At 45.5% G+C, this 27,879-nt stretch overlaps 1 protein-coding gene across 2 annotated transcripts in view; it reads right to left on the reverse strand.

Annotated features, from left to right (window-relative positions):
* Positions 1-27,879, reverse strand: part of TAF2 (TATA-box binding protein associated factor 2) — a 111,766-nt gene that overhangs the window by 31,948 nt on the left and 51,939 nt on the right. For both annotated transcript variants that reach the window (XM_088450203.1, XM_088450202.1), the window contains exons 13-20: positions 23,277-23,391; positions 20,768-20,877; positions 18,425-18,490; positions 15,268-15,520; positions 14,107-14,247; positions 11,219-11,329; positions 7,620-7,813; positions 1,457-1,596 (exon numbers count right to left, since the gene is read on the reverse strand). In XM_088450203.1, coding sequence (XP_088306329.1) covers positions 1,457-1,596; positions 7,620-7,813; positions 11,219-11,329; positions 14,107-14,247; positions 15,268-15,520; positions 18,425-18,490; positions 20,768-20,877; positions 23,277-23,391 — 1,130 coding nt within the window. The remainder of the gene's footprint in view (positions 1-1,456; positions 1,597-7,619; positions 7,814-11,218; positions 11,330-14,106; positions 14,248-15,267; positions 15,521-18,424; positions 18,491-20,767; positions 20,878-23,276; positions 23,392-27,879) is intronic.

Below are 27,879 nucleotides of genomic sequence, written 5' to 3' on the forward strand. Positions count from 1 at the left end.
CCGGCTCTGAATCAGGCCCACTGTTCGGGCGCTAATGGATCCCTGCGATTGGCGAAAAACGGGAATTTTTCGCCGATATCCCCGATATTTTTTTTATCCCTATCCTATTAATTCGGGCGAATTAATAGGATAGTTCGCCCGCTAACACATAGGAGCCGCTATAAGCTCGTGGCCCTATGTGTTATCGCCTTTTTTGGGGCGAAAAAACTGCACTTATCGTGGATTATTTTTCGGGACACATCACGCCCCGAAAAAAAAAGTGCCGTTGTCAGGCCGACTACGGGGCTAATTGGATAGCCCTGAGCGAGCTGATTAGCCGTGGTAATTTACCTTGGCTAATTGGATATGGCCCTTAGTGTCTGAACCTAACCTCCCCCTCCCTGCACCATAACCCTCCTGCTAGTGCCTAACCCTAAACCTCCCCCCAACCCCTCTACTTATCTTCAGTATCCTGGCGGTCAGGATGCAGTTGCCGGGATTCCGACCAGCGTCAGAATTTATGCGCCGGTAACGTAAGTGTCTGCATCCTGATAGCCGGGATGCCGAACGCATCCTTCTAATAGGGGTCAGCTTCCTGCATAAACTGATGACTAGACAGGAGGAAGCTGGGCCCAGACTTGATGACAAGACGACCATGAACACATTATTTATGCGGCACTGAATATCTTTTATATACAGGGGAAAGAAAAATCTTAGCAAGTGCCATTACTTTCCCTTACTTCTATGGTGACTGGGAACGAGAAACATTTCTATCAATACATAAACAAAATGAATATAACCAGAGTACTTACATATTAAGTGTACAGATTACATATACAGGACAGCCGGTAGTATGAACTGTACATGACGGACAGCTCAGCTCAGCTGCACTGACCCCTGGCATCTGCATTAGTGTACATTGGGGACTGCTGGCACTATGGAACATAGGCCCCCATTTACTAACGAGTTCTATCAGCAAAACGAGTGATAACTGTCACTGTGTATGATAAATGGCTCTCCAGCCAATCAGCTCCCAACTGTCACTTTTCTAACAGTTGGCAGTTGGGAGCTGATTGGCTGGAACGCCATTTATCATACACTGCGATATTTATCACTCGTTTTGCTGATAAAACTCATTAGTAAATGAGGCCCTTAGTGCTTGGGTGCAATGCAAAGACTGGATATGTGGACAGCATTGCTGTAGTGCCACATTTGAAACTTATGTACAGGGTGGTGCGCCTCTATCTTACAGCAATGCAAAGCCAGGGCATGGAAGATTGACTGTCAGGAATCCAATGTAACAGAAATGTACATAATGAGCAATTGTTCTATTCAGATGTAGATTATTTTCTAAAGCAGTCATGGGCAACCTGTGTCTCTTCCCCAGCCACAGGACTACATGACCCAGCACACCCTGCCAGCCAATGATTCCTATCGGTCTAAGGAAATGTACCTTAGTGACAAATTCATGCCTTACCCTTTGTGTAGTCAACAACAGCTTCCAAGGCTGCAACTCGGACGTCTACAAAGTGCCCGTGCTCGGCATAGGACTTAAAGACCGTGGGGTCACTAGGCACATGGCCGTTCTTCTGAAGCACCCGGATGGCACGCAAACAGCTGTGGGTAGGATAAAAAAAATGATAAAGGGACAGTAAGATGGAATAATAATATAGTATAAGCTGACAGACTTAGGTTATCGGCCTGTACAGAGTTTATACAAAAGCCGCCTTCCCACTATCTATGGGTGTGCTACGGAAATCACAGAGCGGCTCCAGCAAGTACGGAGCTTTACCTTCAGGTGCGGCTCTGTGGGGCTCACAATGTCCTCACCATTCATTGGTCCAGAGGAAGAATAGGGCAATTTTAGTGTGACCGGAAAAGCTAACTGAAATCTATGGGGTGGCTGACTACGAGGTCCAGAGAGATTGGGGAGCCCACACTGTAAATGGACACTATGAGACTGGCTATCATTTTCAGGTAAGTTCCATAAGAGACATACCATCAAGGTATACATATACTGTAGGTCCCTGAGGGAAAAGTGTACTAAGGGCCTGATTCAGAGCCGCTCGCTCTGAATCAGGGCGTGTTTTTTTTCTTCAGGACGCTCGCAAAGCTGTGACCACCCACAGCTTGTGCGAGCGGCCTGAAGTCTGTCGCGATTATCGCGACCATCTGGCTTGCAACGAGACCCTGTGGTAGGGTCTCGGCTCCCACAAGCCAGAGTGGACTTCCTGCTCTAATAGAGCAAGTCCACTACTGACAGTAGGGCCGCCCACAAACGCCAGGCGCTCCTAAGGGAACGCCTGCATTTGTGCAGCGACCCCCCCTCCCCGCCTACAAAACGGGGCGAGCTGTCACTCACTGTCGACAGCTGCCCCGTCTTGAAACGAAACCCATAGCAACAGAGCTGCCGTCACTGGACGGGTCTCGCGCATGCGCACGCTGGAGGCGGCGCATGTACAGTGGGGGACCATCGACCCGCTTGCGAGCGGGTCTGAATCAGGCCCTAAGTTTGTGATAGAGAAGAGTGACCCGTGACAGCCGGATGAGGGATTCTTTAATTATGGGATATAGCTATACATAATCCCCAGGAACTGGGGTAGCTATACATAATCCCCAGGAACTGGGATAGCTATACATAATCCCCAGGAACTAGGATAGCTATACATAATCCCCAGGAACTGGGATAGCTATACATAATCCCCAGGAACTGGGATAGCTATACATAATCCCCAGGAACTGGGATAGCTATACATATTTCACAGGAACTGGGATAGCTATACATATTTCACAGGAACTGGGATAGCTATACATATTTCACAGGAACTGGGATAGCTATACATATTTCACAGGAACTGGGATAGCTATACATAATCCCCAGGAACTGGGATAGCTATACATAATCCCCAGGAACTGGGATAGCTATACATAATCCCCAGGAACTGGGATAGCTATACATAATCCCCAGGAACTGGGATAGCTATACATAATCCCCAGGAACTGGGATAGCTATAAATAATCCCCAGGAACTGGGATAGCTATACATATTTCACAGGAACTGGGATAGCTGTACATATTTCACAGGACCTGGGATAGCTATACATAATCCCCAGGACCTGGGATAGCTATACATAATCCCCAGGAACTGGGATAGCTATACATATTTCACAGGAACTGGGATAGCTATACATATTTCACAGGAACTGGGATAGCTATACATAATCCCCAGGAACTGGGATAGCTATAAATAATCCCCAGGAACTGGGATAGCTATACATAATCCCCAGGAACTGGGATAGCTATACATAATCCCCAGGAACTGGGATAGCTATACATAATCCCCAGGAACTGGGATAGCTATACATAATCCCCAGGAACTGGGATAGCTATACATAATCCCCAGGAACTAGGATAGCTATACATAATCCCCAGGAACTGGGATAGCTATACATAATCCCCAGGAACTGGGATAGCTATACATAATCCCCAGGAACTGGGATAACTATACATAATCCCCATGAAATGGGATAGCTATACATAATCCCTAGGAAATGGGATAGCTATACATAATCCCCAGGAACTGGGATAGCTATACATAATCCCCAGGAACTGGGATAGCTATACATATTTAATAGGAACTGGGATAGCTATACATAATCCACAGGAACTGGGATAGCTCCTAAGGGAACGCCTGCATTTGTGCAGCGACCCCCCCTCCCCGCCTACAAAACGGGGCGAGCTGTCACTCACTGTCGACAGCTGCCCCGTCTTGTAACGAAACCCATAGCAACGGAGCTGCCGTCACTGGACGGGTCTCGCGCAGGCGCACGCTGGAGGCGGCGCATGTACAGTGGGGGACCATCGACCCGCTTGCGAGCGGGTCTGAATCAGGCCCTAAGTTTGTGATAGAGAAGAGTGACCCGTGACAGCCGGATGAGGGATTCTTTAATTATGGGATATAGCTATACATAATCCCCAGGAACTGGGGTAGCTATACATAATCCCCAGGAACTGGGATAGCTATACATAATCCCCAGGAACTAGGATAGCTATACATAATCCCCAGGAACTGGGATAGCTATACATAATCCCCAGGAACTGCGATAGCTATACATAATCCCCAGGAACTGGGATAGCTATACATATTTCACAGGAACTGGGATAGCTATACATATTTCACAGGAACTGGGATAGCTATACATATTTCACAGGAACTGGGATAGCTATACATATTTCACAGGAACTGGGATAGCTATACATATTTCACAGGAACTGGGATAGCTATACATATTTCACAGGAACTGGGATAGCTATACATATTTCACAGGAACTGGGATAGCTATACATAATCCCCAGGAACTGGGATAGCTATACATAATCCCCAGGAACTGGGATAGCTATACATAATCCCCAGGAACTGGGATAGCTATACATATTTCACAGGAACTGGGATAGCTATACATAATCCCCAGGAACTGGGATAGCTATACATATTTCACAGGAACTGGGATAGCTATACATATTTCACAGGAACTGGGATAGCTATACATAATCCCCAGGAACTGGGATAGCTATAAATAATCCCCAGGAACTGGGATAGCTATACATAATCCCCAGGAACTGGGATAGCTATACATAATCCCCAGGAACTGGGATAGCTATACATAATCCCCAGGAACTGGGATAGCTATACATAATCCCCAGGAACTAGGATAGCTATACATAATCCCCAGGAACTGGGATAGCTATACATAATCCCCAGGAACTGGGATAGCTATACATAATCCCCAGGAACTGGGATAACTATACATAATCCCCATGAAATGGGATAGCTATACATAATCCCTAGGAAATGGGATAGCTATACATAATCCACAGGAACTGGGATAGCTATACATAATCCACAGGAACTGGGATAGCTATACATAATCCACATGAACTGGGATAGCTATACATAATCCACATGAACTGGGATAGCTATACATATTTCACAGGAACTGGGCGCTTAATGGTTCATTTCTGGAGACTGAAGCTCCTCCCATTCCCTAATTCTCACACTGCAAAGCCCCTAAGGATAGCATAAACACACACACACACTCCAAACACGCAGCATAACTGAACAATGAGCATTGGGGCAGGAGTGCAGTGTCCTGTCGGAGAAATGGAATTCCCATACATAATATCCTCATTTGTCCCTTAACCGATCTGGGCGACAAAAACCCCTTGGTGACGTTCAAAAAGTTTAGGAGGGTCCTTCATAGCTATAGATGCTAAAATTAGTTTCCCTCCATGTCATTGATAAAGGCTCTTGGAGACTCCATCTTGAACCTTCCACATGAAGCCTGGTGCTCCAAGGACTTTATGTTGAAGATGGGCCGAAATGCCTCGTCTGGCTTTTGGACAAGGCTGAGGTCTGAAAAAAAAAAAAAAAACAAAACCTACTGCTCCTCCGGGATGGGGGTGATCAATCTTGAAGAAAGAAAAAAGGTGATGGTCTTCCTAAAAGCCAGCTGCTTTTTCTACGTCTTCCCGTCTTTGGTCCAACAGATGCAAAAAAACAAATACAGGAAAAAGATTATTTTGACTGAGAGGGAATAACGCTCTTCTCTGGTGGCCTGATGGATAATTATGTTAAGGTTAGGCCTTTTTTGGACTCCATATCTACGTTTCAAGACCAGAGCCCAAGGACAAGAGCCAACACCTGCCAAAGCAGAGAGGTTACAGTATGTCAGCAGCTCTGAACTAGGTCAGTGAGATGGCAACACCTCCAGAAGTACTTCCAACCACTAAGCTATTGCCTTGGTAAAGCTCTGATGCCAGTATAGACTTAGGTGCTGCACCAGCAGCTATACAAATGGACTTCAAAATGTTCTCATGCTTTCAGTCAATCCCATCCTTGAGAGAAGTTGCCACCGGAATAGGAGGAGAGGCAGAATTACAGAGTTGCACAACCGGAGTATCCCTCTTCAGTGGCAGGTAATGGGATGCACCACAGGAAGCCTACGCAGAACAATAAATGTATTTTCTGACTTAGGCCATGCCTCCCCGAAAAGAAACTCTTAATTGAGAAGAGGAGGGAAAACACTCTTCTTCTTCATTTTGAATATTTCCACCTCCAAATTTGTCATCATCATCATCCTGGTCTACCACGACCAAAGCCTGATGGACTGCCCAAACCAGCTCGTCAATGCCCTGACATCCAAAGGACTCGCCTCAGAATCCAGCAGAATCTTCCGGGTCACAGTCCGAATTCTCCCCGGTGTGAACCTCAGTTACCCGCTGGTGTTTCAAAGTCTCTGACAACTGGGAACCTCAAAGAGTCTCTACAATGTACAAAATGTGCGTGCCAAACCCAAGACTGCTTTCACCAATGTCTTGGCCCACGCTGGTTCAGCCTGGGCCATAGCCAAGGAACCTGTTGCAACCTAGTTGTCCACCTCTAAGGGAAGACAGTCCGATCCAGGTGCGGCCCGAGGAGGCGTTACAGGAGGGTGGACATTCACCTCTTTGGGACCCGCAGTGAGCTTCGATAGCTCAGCACAGTACTGAGCCAAGAAACTCTTCCAAGTTGGCTCAGCCACATCCACATGTGGACATTATACAGTCAACCACCTCGCAGGATGTACACCGGTCACCTAGATCATTCGGCACCTGATACAGGTGAGATACATAATCAACTTGCCTATTCCAGTCATAGCCTTCAAACTGGTACCATTTTGCAGACATTATAAGACAGGTACAATTAGACCAAACAGTCAGTAACAGAACCTGACCAAGAACAAGCTATAAACATTCTGGTACAGACCCCTAACAAAGGTCCCACAAGATAGATAGAAACAGAGAGATAATATCGGTCACAACCTCCCACACAGACAAAATATAGGCAGCAACAGATTAGATATGTAGTCAGGAATAAAGGTACTTAGCAGCAATATTTTCCCATATATTTAATATTTTAGGATACATGTAGATTTGTCTGGCCAATTTAGCGCTATAGCTTTCCACCTAGAATATATATATATATATATATATATATATATATATATATATATATATATATATATAGCTTTCCACCTAGAATATATATATATATATACACACACACACACACACACACACGGAAGAAGGTGCGGCACTCAAGACTCGGAAATAAATCATAGACTGGAGTATATCGTCAACAACATTTATATATATATATAGGAATATTTGCATTTAATAATGAAATATCTTGGGAATGGGACCCAAATATACACACAAGATGCATTTATCTGTTATATACACCTTATACACACGGCCTGCAGGTAATTTTATACAATATTTTCAATAATTTTGTGGCTCAAGCAAAGTTTGTGTACAGAAATGAATATTTGAATATGGGAGACTCAATCTGAATATATAATACTTTAATGATGTTGACATGGACAGAATATCGACTTAATGTGTCAACACAAGGTCAGCACTGACAGAATGTCGACAGACTATTTTAGGTTTAGGTCAGAAACGTATAGGAAATGGCACTACTATCACCCTGATTGTCTTCATTCACATTGTCAACATTTCACGTCAACATCTCGTCCGTGTCGACATTTTGAATGCCGACTTTTTTGTACCACACATATACACACACACACACAATATACCTGACTGTTATAGTATGCCTGTAACTGGGGAGAAGTTTCTCCATATTGAGAAAGCGAGTTATCTCCTCCAAAATAAGGCGAACATCGGCGTTCAGATTATCCAGCGTGCGAGATTCGTTGTTCACGCTCACCGCGGGGGTCACGGAATTGGCAAGAGCATCAATTAGTTCCGCCCTGTAGTAATTATCCGAAAACTACAAAACAAAAAAACCTGTATGTTACCTGTTATACAATGTCTTCTCAACTATAATAGTTAATCCATTGGATGTAAGGAAGGATAAGCATTACAAACAATGAACAGATTGTGTCAGTATATACGCAGTTACACAAAAAACACAAAAGTAACATTTAACTGTGTCCTGTATGCAGCAGAAAAAGAAGAAAAAAAAAAAAAACAATTGTAAGGAAAAGTTTCATTATACTCAGCGTATACAGGGTTATTGTGTCCCCCACCAAGAGCTCCAAAAATCTATCCAAATATCACCTTACAGAAGGGACAGGAAGGAGGTCATCAGAGAGGGGAAACCTTGGCTTAAACTCTCCCTCTCTCCATCCATTCTGGTTATGATTGAACCCAGTTTGTTTGCAAATTTATCAGGGCAATGAGCTGTTAACATGCATTTGACTAGGGTAGGACTAGGATACTGAATTACATTTTCATAGCATGTTCATACGTGTGTGGTGCTTATTAGCCGATGGTCACAGCAAACAAGATACGAGGGAGCTGATCCTCTGACGTTGGTAGTGACCATTCCAGTGGTGTGACAGGGGCAGTGTGATCCTGTGAGAAAGGGAATGGAGGCAGCAGGAAGCCACAGACTGAGTGTTATATAGTGGGAGGAGCAGGGTACCCAGCAGCGCAAAGTATATCAGGAGATGAGTGATGTGTTAGTGTGAGCACCATAGCTGGGAACAATGAGATTTAGTGTGAGCACCATAGCTGGGAACAATGAGATTTAGTTTGAGCACCATAGCTAGGAACAATGAGATTTAGTTTGAGCATCATAGCTGGGAACAATGAGATTTAGTATGAGCGCCATAGCTGGGAACAATGAGATTTAGTTTCAGCACCATAGCTGGGAACAATTGGATTTAGTGTGAGCACCATAGCTGGGAACATTAGTATGAGCGCCATGGCTGGGAACAATGTGATTTAGTTTCAGCACCATAGCTGGGAACAATGTGATTTAGTGTGAGCACCATAGCTGGGAACAATGAGATTTAGTGTGAGCACCATAGCTGGGAACAATGAGATTTAGTTTGAGCACCATAGCTAGGAACAATGAGATTTAGTGTGAGCCCCATAGCTGGGAACAATGAGATTTAGTTTGAGCGCCATGCTGGGAACAACGTGAATCTCCTCCAACTCATTAAATCTCGTATACAGTTTCTGATTTTTACATACATATATACTGTGGTTTCGTGTAATATATGAACACATAGCAAAATGAACTAGGCTAGAAAATAACGCACACTCAGTGAAAATAAAATGTACCCATGCAAAACTAATTACATTAATTTCCTGGCATCAGACCATGTAAACAAATTAGCCAAATGTCTTTCCAGCGAAGATGATTCAACTAGTGGGAAGTAGATCAGATACAAGTAGCTGGCTATAATGTTTACCAGATTTCACACAACTCGCTTTCTATATCCATATTAATCTTGGGACACCTCCATAGAAAACGCATGAAGAAATCCATTCTTACAAGACGCCCTTTATTTTCCTGTTTACTGGATGACTATGAGGCCAATGTATGACAAGGTTACGTGGTTTGGGAATGTATCACTGATGTATTCAGAAAGCCAAATAGAAAATGATTACAATGGTTGTTACTGTCAAACGTGGTTCCGCCATACACTTGCACTGAAGTACAGATTACCGCTATTCAACGGTACGAAGGTACAAAGTGAACATCTGTGTTAGCAATACTGCCTCACAGCACTGAGGTCGTGGGTTCGATTTCCAGTATGACCCTAACTGTGTGAAGTTTGTATATTCTCCCTGTGCTTGTGTGGATTTCCTCCGGGTGCTCCGGATTCTTCCCGCACTTCAAAAATATACTGGTAGGTTAACTGGCTCCCAAGAGTGTGTGTGCATGTGATAGGGAACATAGGCCGTGATTCAGAGCCGCTCGCTCTGAATCAGGGCCGGGCTATTTTTTTTTTTGAACGGCCTCCGGGCTGTTCGCACAGCTATAGCGAGCGGCCAGGAAGATGGTCGCGATGGTCAAGACCATCGCAACCATCGGGCCTGCGACAAGACCCTTGTGGTAGGGTCTCGTTGCCGCAAGCCCCAGAGAGAATCCGCCTCTAACAGAGCCGAAAGCTCTCCCACTGACATCACTCGTGATGTCAGTGGGGCCGGCCCCAGATGGAGGCGTTCACATGGGAACGCCTCCGTTTGTGCAGCCACTCCCCCGGCCCGCCCACCAAAGGGGGCATGCTGTCACTCAACATCGACAGCATGCCCCCTTTGTTGCGAGACCCGGAGCGACGGAGTGTCCGTCGCTATCCGGGTCTCGCGCATGCGCATGACGGAGCCGGCTCCATCGTGCGCATGCGCACTGGCCCACCATCGACCCGGTTGCGAGCGCACAGCGCTTGCGACCGGGTCTGAATCAGGCCCATAGATTGCAAACTCCTCTGGGGCAGGGACTGATGTGAATGGACAAATAGCTGCAAAAGCGCTGCGGAATTTGTGTGCGCTATATAAATAACTGGTAATGAATAAATAAATAATAAATCAAACGCTACTCCACATAAGAGGATCAAGACAATTAGGGACCATGCCCACAATTTAGTGCGCACCTATGCCTCACTCGTGGCAGCCCCTAAATTACTTACAGATGTGTCCTCATACATCTAGCCTCCTTGCGCGTTAAACAGCGCTTCTACTCCCGCCATGCTGTGGCGTGACTCGGTAGCACCGAGCGTCTTTTCGTGGGACTTTTAAACCTTTACATGAGTCTTATTCACACAGCGGTGAATAGGTAGCACAAGCAGCTTCTGCTGATTAAAATGATATGCGGCTGTGGGTGTATCTGCATGAGAAATGCTACGTTACATTGCCAGCGGCTGTAACACTGTAACGTAGCGTTTCGCATACAGATGCGCCTGCAGTCACACACACAGAATATAGGCATGCCGCATATCATTGTAATCAGCAGAAGCTGCTTGTGCGTCATATTCACTTTGTGAATAAGACGCATTTGAAGATAAAACGCTCTGCGCTACCAGGTCACACGGAGCTCCCACATTATGTATAGCGCGACTTGTAGCATACGAAGGATAGATGCCTGTGGACACATCTGTATGTTATTGTGCACCACCATGGGGTGGGCAAACTAAAATATGCGATTTAGGGTGCTGTTGACTATGTGGCAACAAACACAGAGCAGGCAATGCACGCATTTCGCCCCTAGTTGAAATGACCCCAAGTAGTCCTGTTACAAGCAAACACAACCTGCAAACCCTCTCTTATAACAGCATTTAGTTCCTGAAATAAACATGGTTCCCAATAGCGCCGCAATGTGAAGAGTTCGTACGACTGTAAAACACAAAAGAGAAACAAAACTCGGTGACGGATCGCATCTTACCTTGTTCTTTCTGTTGTCGTTGTATTTAATGAGGTCTAAGATAAATGAAAGAACGTCTCTTGGGCACAGGTTGTGAACATCTCTCAGCAAAGCCATGGCCACCGGCATAGTCTGCAAGAGTTAGAAAGAAAAATAGTTTAATACATTTCATTAACAATATTACAAAGAGAAATAATATACACTGGAGTCTTTGGGGCTAGACTCCTTTTTATCGGACTTTGTAAAGAAAAAAATTTTTTTTTAGAGGAATAAAATAAAAAAGGATCTACTTCGTACGTACTACTACTTACAAAGACAATATGTATAGTACAACAGGGTGCCCCTATTACGTATATAATTTAATTCATCCCAGATTTAATAAGCAAATCCCCCCCCCCACACTGTAGAGGTGCTATGTGAGAAGGGCTGGTGTAGGGAATCTCCGGGACACCGGCCATCGAGCTAATAGGGTGGGGAGGTCTTAATATTGTATATTTTATTACAGTATACGTCGCCTTTAAGAGTTTTGTGGGTATATTGGGTGCTAAAGTATGTTCAATAAGGATATAAAAGAAGATGCAAAGCTAAACATAGAGTATGCTGGATAAATGCAGGGAAGAGGAAAAGAAAGGCAAGTACTGAAGCAATCAAAGGAAATCTTCCCATGGATCCAAGCACAAGTGATCTGATCTGCCATGACTGAATCCCATACTGCAGGCCTAGACTAGGTCACAATGCCCAGGCTTCATACATAAGATTAGACCAGGGGTGGGCAATTATTTCAGCTAGGGCGCAACTTAGTAGGTTGTGCCACACCTAAACGGTCACATTCCCCCACCAGTATGTGTTAACCAGTCCCAGGCTCCCCTCTCAGGCGCACCATAAGCGGGGTACCGACCTGGATAACCAAGAGACCCAGCAATGCGATGTAACGATATATCGCACTGCCGTACACATTGCACGATCCACTGTACGACAGTGCAATATATAGCGTTACATATCTAATGTAACATTACCATATCGTCTGTGGCATTGTCTCATTTAATGTGCAGTACATTGCGATGGGTAGACGCCAACAACTAACTCATCGTAAGATGAATTGGGTGGTTTTCAGGGTACACACCATACAATGGTCGTTCCGATCCATCGCGTACGATGTATCATATAGCGTGTAACCAGATTTACACATCTGCTTGTACTGCTTGCTGGCTGCCCGAGCTTGGTCCCGCCCCCTGAGAACGCCATTTGTTAGGCTGTTTGGCACCCAGCAGCTGTACGGTGCTGGGCTGGAACCAACTGACTTGTGGGCCGCAATTTGCCACACGTGAATTAGGAAAAAATTGATAAAAACAGCTTCAAAGTTTAATAAAAACAGGTCTTAGCTCCATATCATGCATTTGTAAGAAACCAATAAATTGTCCACATATCCTGTCATAATTTGCCTGATATCACAAAATGAGTTGCCCCGTTAACTAATATCAATCAGAATGAAATCAAGAGAATACCGGTACCAGTCAAGTAATTACTTTTGTTTGAGAAATTACCGCTCAACCATCTTAAGCTGGCCACACATCTAAAGATTATCTGTCCAACCAGCCAACTAGTTGATTGGTTGGAATGAAAATCTGGTAAGGAATACAATCAGCAATTTGCTCCCAAACGCCAGAAAATGGACAAAAACTGTTGCTTGAACAAATAGTTTAGATCAAACATTTAACAAACTTGTCTGACCGACCATTTTCATCTGTTTTCTGGCATTTAGCAGCAAGTTGCTGATCATCATTTACTCCCATTACGTTACCAGATTTTCATTCCAACTAATCAACTAGTTGGCTGGTTCGATGTAAGTTGGTCTAGTGTGTGGCCAGCGTTACACGGACAGACCTCAATGACACCAAAAATAAACCAGCTGCTCTGACCCTTCCGAATGCTCGTTCACCAATGTGTGTGATAATAATCCTGTGTCTTACTTTGTATGGGGGACACTGGATGGAGACTCTGAGTATAGCAGGTGTGATAAGGAGCCCAGGCTCCCAGAGACTCCAGTGTCCTCCATGGACTTACAAAGGATTGAACGGTAAGTACAAATATCCTAAGCTTGTTTCAGGGACATGGCAACATATAAAACTTTGAATAATGTAATTTACTAAACAGGAAATTAACTATAGTTAGAAATGTAGAGGAAGGTAAATATTAATACGGTGTGTGATTATTATACATTGCTAGGAGCTTAGGCTCTCGCAAGCCAGTGGACTACATTACTAGTGCAGTGCATTGGACCCTGTTGTGTAGGCAGCTTTGTCCCATTTTCCATCAGGTAACAGACAAAGAAACTTACGTGACAGAATACCAGCCACATCTATGCGAAACATGGGCCTATATACAATGTACCAAGGGTTTTAACAAGGTACAGGAGGGAGACGTTCTTCAAAAGAAGAGAAGTACTAAAACACGAGGACATGCACTGAGCCTGGGGGGGAGGTAGGTTAAGTGGTGGATAAGTGAATAGCCTCCAATCAGATGTGGTAGAGGCTGAGACAGTAGAGCAATTTAAACATGCTTGGGATAGGCATTATACTTACTAAGGGGCTAAGGACCAAGTAGAGTTGAGGTTAACAAAAAGGGCAGACTAGATGGGCCAAGTGATTCTCATCTGCTGTCAAATTCTATGTTTCTATGTAACTTGGCACACCGGGTCACTAATCGCAGTGTTCCTATGCCTCAGCACAAATTTCTCAACAGATAAAAGATAATGATTGGAAACCAAACAAACGGTAGGGTTCCAACTGCTGCAGTGTGATGCAAGGATTGTCCCTAGTCTAACCAGACATCACGGCTAGATGAGGACAGTAAAATGACCAGTACTCAGTATAAAATCCATGAGACACACAAAACAGGGCTCAGTTTACCTTCTGCAGGAAGTAGCTCTGGAAATTCATGAAGTTGTTGGTTTTCACAATGTTTGGGCAGCTCTTGCAGCAAAACATCCGCGTGAAGAGGGACTTCATTGCCGGGGGACCTGTCCATGTACTCACCATGGAGTTAGCAATCTAGGTGAAGACAAACCCATACATGGCTAACATTAAACCCCATTTGTACAAATAACGTATACTCCAGCATACCGACAATATTAGTTAATCCTCAGGGTTAGTCATAGCACTGTGATGTCAGACTCATAATCATTTATCACTTAGCGTCTTTGGCCTGTGCCGCCATCTAGCTTTGCATTTGCATGAACCAATTAACATTCACTCATCTTGCAACATAGTGACACACTAGTCCCCCCCCCTCCCCATTCACTAGCTGGGGAAGGGATACTTTAGGTGTCATTCCACCTGCGCACGCAGGGGGGGTTTCTGAGTCTCCAGACCTCAACCCAATAGAAAAATCTGTGGAGGGAGTTGCCCGGCGACAGCCCCAATACATGACATATCTAGAGAAGATCTGCATTGAAGAGAGGGCCAAAATGCTGCAGTGTGCGCAAACCTGGTCAAGAACTACAGGAAACGTTTGACCTCTGTAATTGCCAACCGAGATTACTTTACACAGTATGGAGTTAAACTTTTTGATTGTCCAAATATTTATTTTCCGCAAGAATATACAAATAAATTGTTTAAAAATCATACAATGTGATTTCCAGAATTTTTTGTTCCGATTCTGTCTCTCACAGTTGAAGTGTTCCTATGATGGAAATTACAGACCTCTCTCATCTTTTAAAGTGCACCAACTTACACAATCGGTGGCTGTCCAAATACTTTTTTGCCACACTGTGTATATGTATATGTCCAGTATATATGTGTGTGTGTATAGAGAGAGATTTGGACCCCCCCCTCCTAATAATCCTGCGTTTGCAACTGCATTCAGTGGTTTAAATCATCTTTAGAGTAGATGTGATGTCCCTCATGTCAATCAATATTTGGCCTACATGTGACTCTTGTTCAGACGGGCTGCCTGTATGTGTCACTGGAAGGAGCAAGAGAAGCCGAATGGCAGTAATTAAATATATGGCAGTAAATAAATATGAGAATAGAACAATGTGCCAAGATCGCGGACACAGAGGGAGTGCTTACCTTGGCTAGGCAGAAGCAGGCCATCATGCGCACCCTATAGAAGCACTGCTCTTGCTCCAGGATGTCCGTCAGTGCCAGTCGAGAGGCCGGGGTTGGGAAGCTTTCCAGTGCAAGGATGGATTCTTCCTGGGCAACCACGTCTCGCTCATAGCGCAGCTGGTACTGCCACATGAAATCGGCTTGCTCGAACTCCACCTTCCTCAGCACCGACATGTCTGGATCAATCCTAATCCAGAGTAATGGGGAATCGGCACTGCAATGAGACATGCCAGGGTGTAAGTAACACGCTGCCTCTCATCTGAATGATACTACTGTGAGATAATCAGCGATGAATGAATTTCTGGGGGAGCGCAATGCGGCAATGTAAATATAGGTTGCTCCTGCGCCTTGCAAGCATGATTCTGCTGCGTTAACATGCAGGAGCATTTCGGTAAGGTTTACGTGACAGGGGAACCTCTGCTTTGATTGGTCAGTAGCTTTTTAAAGCTTGCGTGTGACGGACTGGAGCAGGTTACATTAATACTAAGGTAATGGTAGGTAAAATACACCACACATGGCATTTGCAAGCATTAGAAGCTTTGGAAACCTCTCCGGTGCCAGCAAAGAACAAATTCCAATGCCAGTGTTTTTACACTATGCCCCCCACCCCTGTTTGCTGCTTTGTATAGCGTGTCGCTGGCTTGGTTTAGGGGTTTGGGAGCTGGAAACAACAGAACCAGGTGAGTCAGAATACAGAAATAAGAACTAAGAAGCAGAGTGATTGCATTTAATGCCGGATACACAGGCAGGACGAGAGGTGTGCATTTGCTATAGACTTGCACTGTTGCAATATTGTTGCTTAAGTGGACCTAATTTGAAGCCACCACTTGGCCTTTTGTGTTATTTTTATATACAGAGATAAAACACAAATAATGACACAGATTGTCAGTAACAGATATCAGTGACCATGTTTGGTGCTGTACAGTAGGTCTGGCAGCAGCATATTGAGACATTCAGGTGATGTAGAAACTTGGAATATATTTCTAGGCTCAGTAGTGAATGAAGTAGATTGTATGTCCTCTGTACTCTTTTATTCAGAACAGACATCAGAGACATTGGCCCTCATTCAGAGGCGGTCGGAGGATGCAAGCGGTCGCTCAGAAACTGGGCGGCCGCTTGCATCCTGACCGGCCGCCTCTTTCGGTCGTTAGGTTGTGGGTTTACACCCACAGCTCTAACGACCGCTAGGGTGATGGTCGCGATGGTCCGGGGCTTACGACGAGACCCTAGGGTAGGGTCTCACTTGTCGTAAGTCCTGGAGAGCTTCTGGCTCTGTCTGAGCCGGAAGCTCTCCACTGACATCACTAGTGATGTCAGTGGGGCCTCCCCCAAACGGCAGGCGTTCCCATGGGAACGCCCCCGTTTGGGCTGCCACCCCCCACCTGGCCCGCCTTCCAAACGGGGCGAGCTGTCAATCAACATCGACAGCTCGCCCCCTTTGGAAAGAGACCCGCTACGACCGGCGCTGTCGGTCGTAGCGGGTCTCACGCATGCGCACAAAGGAGCCGGCTCCCTCGTGCGCATGTGCACTGGCCAAACATCGAGGCGGCCGTGCGGTCGTAGACCGTACAGCCGCCTCTGAATGAAGCCCATTGTATCAGAGCTAGACCAGAAGGGTAGAATCCTGTACCACTGCCACCAGTATAAAGGTGCTCTGTACGCGTCTCCAAAACAGGCATCAGTGTCAGTCCACAAGGATAGAGGACCTCATTCAGACCCGGTCGCAAGCACTGAACGCTCGCAACCGGGTCGATGTTTATCCCGTGCGCAAGCCCCGGAGCGAGAGAGAAACTCTCTCGCTCCGGAGCTCACTACAAAATGGCCTGGTGTCAATGTTGATCGACAGCTTGGTCCGTTTTGTAGGCGGGGGCACTGACATCAGCAGTGATGTCAGTGGGGAGCTTCCTGCTCAATCAGAGCAGGAAGCTCCCTGGGGCTTGCGGTTGCCAATTCCCAACCTTAGGGTCTCGTCGCAAGCCCCTTGACCATCGCGACCATCAACCTGGTCGGTCGCTAAGCTGTGGGTGGTAACCCACAGCTTAGCGAGCGACCAGGAGGCCGCACTAAAAAAAAAGAAGCGGCCTTCCTCATTCAGAGAGAGCGATCGCTTCTTGCGACCGCCTCTGAATGAGGGCCAGAGTCCTGTACCACGGTCATTACTGTAAGGGAACTCTCTTCCCCAAAACAGGCACCACAAATACTACACTGCTTGTAGCAGAACACTGCGAGTCTGAATAAGTGATGTGCAGGATGAATCTGGATTTATGTAACATGGTAGCTACACTGTCTGGGAAGATAATGGCATGCCCAAAAGTTACAGATCTCTGAGAGGATCTAGGATATGAAGCGTTTTATCAGGAAGTATCAGAGGTGGCAGACATTAGAGAAAAACCTGAAAGCCCCTGGGAAACCGCAAAAAGTGAGGAGAGTCTTTATACTTAGATGATCTACAGACCTCTATTAGAGTAACTGGCCAGGTAACTAATAGAGGCGAATGGCAGCACGGATGGTTTAATGGTTAGCACTACTGCCTCACAGCTCAGAGGTCTTGAGTTCGAATCCCACCCAGGCCCTAAAGGCCGATACACTCTAGGCGATGTCTAGTGTGTACCAACCTCGTTAGCGGCAAGAACCGGCAGGGTGCCGCCATCGGCAAGTGCATACACACTTGCCGATGTCGGCAGCCCTCGCGAACGATGTCGCCCATCAGACCTGCATATATGAATATAGGCTGCCAGCGACAGAAGAAAAGACGCCGCTGAGGAGGTAGATCGTCGCTGGACCTCGAAGGAAGGGTAAGTAATGATGAAGACCGGTGGTATACTCGCTAGTATCATTACGATGCAGCTGATAATAAGCTACGTTAATGGGGCCTTTACAATGAAACAGATCAAATTCTGAAATGTTACCACTGCTTTGACTCTTTCAAAATGTAGAACGTAATTTTGTCCGTCTATTTGTTAGTGCATGTTCTTCTGTTCATTCAATCAGCATCATGCTTAATGCAAGAAACGCGCCTCATAACTGCGCCAAAGGCAGATGCTCGTCTTTCAAATGCACAAATATTGCTCCGAGGGCTCAAATAAAATTTAAATTTGCTGAAAAATGTTCCACCTACTCCATTGCAGAAAGATCCATATCAACTTCTTCCCCATTCATCAAGGGGATTTTCTTCTTCTTATTTCTGTGGAAAGGACACAGGACAAAATTCTTACAAATACAGCAGTTCTGTCACAACGCCAGGGAACAATCTGCAGCTGCCGTGGAACTACAAGGACCAGAACACCATACAAGCCTCAGGTTTTAAAGGGACACTTGCAAACCAATATTTTTAAACTCCTGCTGTGCCCTGCAATCAATGCGACAGAAATAAAAAGATATTTAGACCAACCTCCTCCTCGTCGCTGCAGAACAGTTGTAAGTTCTTAACCCATTGTTCCCTGAAACATGCGCTTTTTTTTTTTTTACTAACTCTGAAATATACAGTAGCTTTACATTTTTGCAAACAAAGGACCTGATTCAGATCCGCTCGCGAGCGCATAGCTCGGCCAGTGCACACTCACTCTGGGGCTCGCTACAAAACGGGGCGGCTGTCGACTTTGATCGACAGTAAGCCCCTCGTTTTGTAGGCGGGGAGGGGGGGTGGCTGGACAAACGGAGGCGTTCCTGAAGGAACGCCTGCCGTTTGTGGGCGGCCCTATTGACATCATTCATGATGTCAGTAGTGAACTTCCTGCTCTATTAGAGAAGGAAGTTCACTTGGGCTTGTGGGAACTGAGACCCTACCACAAGGGTCTCGTTGCAAGCCCGATGGTCGTGACCATCGCCAGGCCGCTCGCAAAAGCGGTGGGTGGTCACCCACAGCTATGCGAGCGCCCTGGAGGCGGATTTTTTTTTTTTTTTTTTTAAATCCACCCTGATTCAGAGCGAGCGCCTCTGAATCAGGCCCAAAGTACCCCCGCCCCCTCTCGCAGTTTATGGCTTACCTATGTACCATTTCAGGTTATTTACTGGACTTGACTTGCTCAAATGTTCATAAAAAAAACAGAAAAGTGGGGGGTGTTCTAAACCTTTTGACCGGCAGCATAGAAAACGCCATCGGCGAACAGACACAATAAAGTGACAAGTTATTCACACTGACGGCTGAGAAGCCTAGGAGGAAAAAGCTACAGATCCAAACAGGAATAAAAAAATAAATGATGGGCCCGATTCAGAGATTTACACTAATGTAATCGCAGCTGTATACTCTCACAGATCGCAGTTACTAAGATATGCTATTGCCTTCATAAGTATAGCCGAGCATAGGGGCGCCCACTGCTGCCTTCTCATATCTGTCCAACGACATGCAGCACCGTAAATATCGACGCACATCGGTCAATCAAGCAGCTTGTAACGCAAGTCTGACCAGCCGCACGCACTGCAGTTCTCCTGTCACGCAGAGAGCTCTCACACTCCGAAGGCGATGGCACTGGATAATTTATGCACGCCCATGAAACAGCGTTTAAACGGTCAGACACTTGTGTTCTTCTAACCACCTCCCCCTTAACACCCCCCAAATACGGACTACCTGTCACTCACTTTATGAGCGATTCCAGTGTAGGAGAGGAATGTCAATGCCATAGCTGTGCGTGTGCACTGTTCACGCGTGCGCAATAGCAAACGGTCGCTCGTTCTGCGAAAATATCGTCTCTGAATAAGGCCCTATATACTTATAACTATGCCCAAGTGTTACCCAGATGCAGTGACCTCATAGCCTTGAACCTGAAACGAATAAACTTAGGGCAGTTGTGTCATCATTACGAATAAATTAGAGTGTACTGAGATTAGATGTAACAAAAAGTGAAGTGTAAAAAACAGCCGAGTAATGTGCTATACTAACCGGCTGTAGTGACAGACTATTGACAAAAGTGCGAAACTTTTTTAAATGAGTTCAGGTGGGAGGACAAGATCCCCGGAGACTGTAGTGCGTAGTTACGATGTGTAAACAGAACGAAGGGTACATATTTTATACCTAAAATAAAAAATATAAATGCATACTGTATATGCAGATTTATGTACATGTATCTTAAAACGCTCTGTAACAAACCGCTTAGGGTCCATAAAAGAACGTATAACCCGGAGGAAGTTACCACTCTGAATGTGTTCCTTCCTGGCTGAAGGTTTAGACAGCAGGTTACGATCAGCGTGTACATATAAGCAGCCTACTGTTTATAAAAGATTAAATGCGTATCCAGCGCCAGGATCCCCGGGGAGGCACAAAAGTGGAGACACATGTTGTAACTGGACACTTAAAACTGCATCAACATTGGGGAACCGATGTGATGTTTCGAGCTGTGGCCGCTCGCAGTGCTGTAAATCATTCATTTATATAAAACACACACAAAGGGGCAAAGAGGGAGAACATGGAGAAACAGGCGGGCGCAGGAGGGGAGGCCTGGGGTGCGCCATCTGTACGGATCACCTTCTGCTCTTTGAGTGACAGGGAATGTCATGCTTCAAGCTGTTTTCTTCAATTTGTAAGGTGTGGTTAAAAGATCCGTCGAGTTCCTGGACAGTCACTTTAAGGGGGCCCTAAGGTGGAGACAAAATCAGCTTCAGCCGTTATGCAGCAGAGATCCACAGACCCACACTGTAGCCAATCCACACACTGAATGCCCCCACTAAGCAGGTTATGGGTGTGCTTTAAAGGGAATTGGTATGATTTACAGTCGGACCCATGCCCGGCAGGCGGCATCCTGGCAGAGGAGGAAATCCCGATCGTCAAAGGTAAGTATACACTAACCTATTTCTACCCCCGAACCCTAACCCTCCCTTAGGGCTGCCTAACCCTAACATTCCCCCCAGTGCCTAACCCTAACTCCCCCCTTCCCCACTGCCTAAACCTAAGTCCCCCAGGTGAGTGCCTAACCCTAAGTCCCCCCCGGGGGTGCCTAACGCTAAGCCCCCCTACCCCTAGCCTAAACCTAACCTCCCAGGGGGGTGCCTAACCTTAATGTTCCCCACCCAAGTGCCTAAACCTAACCCCCCCCTTCCCCACTGTCTAAACCTAAGTCCCCCGGGTGGGTGCCTAACCCTAAGTCCCCCCCGGGGGTGCCTAACGCTAAGCCCCCCTTCCCCTAGCCTAAACCTAACCTCCCGGGGGGGGGGGGGGTGCCTAATCCTAAATCCCCCCCGGGAACCCTAAACCTAACCCCCATCCCCTGAGGCTATCCGCACTCGGCGTATGTCTAATGACAGGTGGCAGCATATCGACGAGTGTCTTTAGACCCTTGCCGGGACATGACAGTCGGGAAGCCGGCTGTCTGGATTAGGTCCGCCGGCTTCCCGACTGTATATCCTTTAAAGTCCTTCCAGTCTGCTGACTTTCAAAACAATTTAAAGTACTGCAGCCACAATCATCATTTGGGCAATGATATCCTCACTAACAATAACACAGGGGCCCCACCACCAGGTCCCTTTACATAAGGGAGATGCGCGTCTATTAATGTTTTTGGTTTGGAGTATGAACATAAAGCCCTGCATAGGCCAGACGTTGATGGGCCTGTGTAGTGACGGTCATTCTAGTCACAGAGCGCTGGACAATGGGCTATAATACACATCGGGCCGGCTAAGTGACAGATGGGGTCAAGCAAGCAGTCTGCCGCAGATACTAAACACATGTCAGGAATTCTCCGTCAGCCGACAAGAGATCCTGGCCTCGTCACTCCCGTCCCCGGCCCGAAACGGCAGCAGACTGTCAATCACTTACAGTCTGCTGCCAAACTACGAGCAGCATCGCAGTACGGGCCCGGCGTGTGCGCAGATTGCCCAACATCAGGAATCTGCGTAAACAAAAACGGTGCTTCACCATCCGCTGCTGAATCAGGTGCTTAGACAGTAAGCTCTAATGGGGCAGAGACTTGTGAAAGACTTAAAATAGCAGCACAGATCGCCCAGGCTGGCTGCAAATATTTAAAGCACTTTGAGAGTCCTATTTGTGAGAAAGGCACTATATAATTATTATTATTATTATGCTCTGGGGAAGATTCACTTAGCAGCAGGTTGAGTCCCGCAGTCTGTTCCTGTGGTTAAAGTGCCCAGAGATATTCAATTATAGACCTGTGATCGACCCACCAGAAGCCCCGAGACAGCAGGTAACGCTCATTTCTGCACGCACCCTCCGGAGAAGAGCGTTTACTGCTGCCTGGCGGGCTGCTCATGGGTCTGTGTATGGGAATTGCTCTGAGTGCTTTACCCGCTGGAACAGACCATGCGACTCAGTCTGCGGCTAACTGATTCTGCCCCTCTGGGTAGGGTAGTAAATGATGGGCATGAAGGTGCATGTGATGTGATTGATATTTAAGACACAGGGCTGTTATACTGCCTATGTCATCTATGCACAATGATTACATTTTTACCATGTAATGCAAACTAAATATTTCCCTATACTCTGTATCATACAACATAAAGGACATTTGCACACGTCACTGTGCCTAAAAAAGTCCATCATTTTCTAGTACCAATTACAAAAGTAAGCAAGATACCTGGTTAGTCCTTGTGGCTTACACCACCCATGCAACAGTCCCCTATAGATAACACACAGCCACTTCAGCTCATCTTCAGATTAGACTGATACATTTGGATTACTATAAAGGAATGAAATTATTTACCAAATTAGATTTCTCCTTCATCCACTAGGGGACACTGGAGCGATTACACTGGGATATAGACGGATGTAGAGTGGAGCCTTAGCACTTTAAATTTCTTTAGAGGTGTAGCTGGCTCCTCTCCCTCTATACCCCACAGGACCGTTTAGATTTTGTGCCTGAGGGAGCTGGATGCACCTTGTGCTGTCTACAGCCTTTTTATTTTATTTTACCTTGTTTACTATCCCACAGAAGATTGTCTGAGGAAACTTCAGGACTGATCCATGACCTAAATAATATAAAAACCCACTGAAAACAAAAACACGGGTGGCGATATGATCTTACCACATATTTCTGCGTTCCTAGGGAAGTGTAGTCCTGTTTTATTTCCAATTCTAAAACATTACGTTTCCTGTTAAAAGCAAAGCTGCCATAAAACTTCACAACGCCGCTCTGGTCTCTGGAAGGTACCGTTAAGGCTTTACGACAAATCGGAGGTGGTCAGGATGATGGGAGTTCCTCTCTTGCCAAAGCTTTCATATTTCATTTTTTTTTTTTTTTTTTTGCAAACTTCATTCCCCATGTTAGCGTGCGCAACCAGTTCGACAGATTGTATAGGCACACGTGCAAAGAATCAAAAAGCGCATGGTTACATGTGTAAATCACCCTATATATTTCTCGCATTAATAACCATTTTTCCAACACATACATTGCATAAAAAATAATATAGGCAACTAAACTACTTTTTCCTGTTCTAACTATAGATGTGTCCTTACACATCTTTGCTGTAGTTGCACCAAAAAGGCTCTCTCATCGCCAGGTTCGTCGAGACTCCAGCGTTGGGCGTCCTTTCTGACGAAAATGCGCCTAAGTCGCGATGCGACTAGGATGCAACTGCAGACTGTGATGATTAATTTGATATGCGACATTTGTATATCTGTGTGCACCTGAGTCTCTGTATCTGTGTACGAACTGTTACAATGTAGCGGATGCTTTTTCATTCAAAGTTCTGTTGTGCTTCATATACAGACTCAGGAGCACACAGATATACAGGTGTCACATATCACATTACTCAGCGCAGTCTCCCATATACAGACTCAGGAGCACACAGATATACAGGTGTCACGTCTCACATTACTCAGCACAGTCTCCCATGTACAGACTCAGGAGCACACAGATATACACGTGTCACATATAACATTACTCAGCGCAGTCTCCCATATACAGACTCAGCACAGTCTCCTATATACAGACTCAGGAGCACACATATATACAGGTGTCACATATCACATTAATCAGCACAGTCTCCTATATACAGACTCAGGAGCACACATATATACAGGTGTCACATATCACATTAATCAGCACAGTCTCCTATATACAGACTCAGGAGCACACAGATATACAGGTGTCACATATCACATTACTCAGCACAGTCTCCCATATACAGACTCAGGAGCACACAGATATACAGGTGTCACATATCACATTACTCAGCACTGTCTCCCATATACAGACTCAGGAGCACACAGATATACAGGTGTCACATATCACATTACTCAGCGCAGTCTCCTATATACAGACTCAGGAGCACACACAGATATACAGGTGTCACATATCACATTACTCAGCACAGTCTCCCATATACAGACTCAGGAGCACACAGATATACACGTGTCACATATAACATTACTCAGCGCAGTCTCCCATATACAGACTCAGCACAGTCTCCTATATACAGACTCAGGAGCACACATATATACAGGTGTCACCTATCACATTACTCTGCACAGTCTCCCATATACAGACTCAGGAGCACACAGATATACAGGTGTCACATATCACATTACTCAGCACAGTCTCCCATATACAGACTCAGGAGCACACAGATATACAGGTGTCACATATCACATTACTCAGCACTGTCTCCCATATACAGACTCAGGAGCACACAGATATACAGGTGTCACATATCACATTACTCAGCGCAGTCTCCTATATACAGACTCAGGAGCACACACAGATATACAGGTGTCACATATCACATTACTCAGCGCAGTCTCCCATATAGAGACTCAGGAGCACACAGATATACAGGTGTCACATATAACATTACTCAGTGCAGTCTCCCATATACAGACTCAGGAGCACACATATATACAGGTGTCACATATCACATTACTCAGCACAGTCTCCCATATACAGACTCAGGAGCACACAGATATACACGTGTCACATATAACATTACTCAGCGCAGTCTCCCATATACAGACTCAGCACAGTCTCCTATATACAGACTCAGGAGCACACATATATACAGGTGTCACATATCACATTAATCAGCACAGTCTCCTATATACAGACTCAGGAGCACACACAGATATACAGGTGTCACATATCACATTACTCAGCGCAGTCTCCCATATACAGACTCAGAAGCACACAAATATACAGGTGTCACCTATCACATTACTCTGCACAGTCTCCCATATACAGACTCAGGAGCACACAGATATACAGGTGTCACATATCACATTACTCAGCACAGTCTCCCATATACAGACTCAGGAGCACACAGATATACAGGTGTCACATATCACATTACTCAGCACTGTCTCCCATATACAGACTCAGGAGCACACAGATATACAGGTGTCACATATCACATTACTCAGCGCAGTCTCCTATATACAGACTCAGGAGCACACACAGATATACAGGTGTCACATATCACATTACTCAGCACAGTCTCCCATATACAGACTCAGGAGCACACAGATATACACGTGTCACATATATTACTCAGCGCAGTCTCCCATATACAGACTCAGCACAGTCTCCTATATACAGACTCAGGAGCACACATATATACAGGTGTCACATATCACATTAATCAGCACAGTCTCCTATATACAGACTCAGGAGCACACAGATATACAGGTGTCACATATCACATTACTCAGCGCAGTCTCCCATATACAGACTCAGAAGCACACAAATATACAGGTGTCACCTATCACATTACTCTGCACAGTCTCCCATATACAGACTCAGGAGCACACAGATATACAGGTGTCACATATCACATTACTCAGCACAGTCTCCCATATACAGACTCAGGAGCACACAGATATACAGGTGTCACATATCACATTACTCAGCACTGTCTCCCATATACAGACTCAGGAGCACACAGATATACAGGTGTCACATATCACATTACTCAGCGCAGTCTCCTATATACAGACTCAGGAGCACACACAGATATACAGGTGTCACATATCACATTACTCAGCGCAGTCTCCCATATAGAGACTCAGGAGCACACAGATATACAGGTGTCACATATAACATTACTCAGTGCAGTCTCCCATATACAGACTCAGGAGCACACATATATACAGGTGTCACATATCACATTACTCAGCACAGTCTCCCATATACAGACTCAGGAGCACACAGATATACACGTGTCACATATAACATTACTCAGCGCAGTCTCCCATATACAGACTCAGCACAGTCTCCTATATACAGACTCAGGAGCACACATATATACAGGTGTCACATATCACATTAATCAGCACAGTCTCCTATATACAGACTCAGGAGCACACACAGATATACAGGTGTCACATATCACATTACTCAGCGCAGTCTCCCATATACAGACTCAGAAGCACACAAATATACAGGTGTCACCTATCACATTACTCTGCACAGTCTCCCATATACAGACTCAGGAGCACACAGATATACAGGTGTCACATATCACATTACTCAGCACAGTCTCCTATATACAGACTCAGCACAGTCTCCTATATACAGACTCAGGTGCACACAGATATACAGGTGTCACATATCACATTACTCAGCACAGTCTCCCATATACAGACTCAGGAGCACACAGATATACAGGTGTCACATATCACATTACTCAGCACTGTCTCCCATATACAGACTCAGGAGCACACAGATATACAGGTGTCACATATCACATTACTCAGCACTGTCTCCTATATACAGACTCAGGAGCACACAGATATACAGGTGTCACATATCACATTACTCAGCACAGTCTCCCATATACAGACTCAGGAGCACACAGATATACAGGTGTCACATATCACATTACTCAGCACTGTCTCCTATATACAGACTCAGGAGCACACATATATACAGGTGTCACATATCACACAACTCAGCAGTCTCCTATGTACAGACTCAGGTGCACACAGATATACAGGTGTCACATATCACATTACTCAGTGCAGTCTCCTATATACAGACTCAGGAGCACACACAGATATACAGGTGTCACATATCACATTACTCAGCGCAGTCTCCCATATACAGACTAGGGAGCACACAGATATACAGGTGTCACATATCACATTACTCAGCGCAGTCTCCCATATACAGACTCAGGAGCACACAGATATACAGGTGTCACATATCACATTACTCAGTGCAGTCTCCCATATACAGACTCAGGAGCACACAGATATACAGGTGTCACGTCTCACATTACTCAGCGCAGTCTCCCATATATAGACTCAGGACCACACAGATATACAGGTGTCACATATCACATTACTCAGCACAGTCTCCTATATACAGACTCAGCACAGTCTCCTATGTACAGACTCAGGTGCACACAGATATACAGGTGTCACATATCACATTACTCAGCGCAGTCTCCTATATACAGACTCAGGAGCACACACAGATATACAGGTGTCACATATCACATTACTCAGCACAGTCTCCCATATACAGACTCAGGAGCACACAGATATACACGTGTCACATATAACATTACTCAGCGCAGTCTCCCATATACAGACTCAGCACAGTCTCCCATATACAGAATCAGGAGCACACAGATATACTGGTGTCACATATCACATTACTCAGCACAGTCTCCCATATACAGACTAGGGAGCAC

Source organism: Taudactylus pleione, unplaced genomic scaffold (assembly GCF_031769625.1).
Source record: "Taudactylus pleione unplaced genomic scaffold, aTauple2 ptg000510l, whole genome shotgun sequence".
NCBI lineage: Eukaryota > Metazoa > Chordata > Amphibia > Anura > Myobatrachidae > Taudactylus > Taudactylus pleione.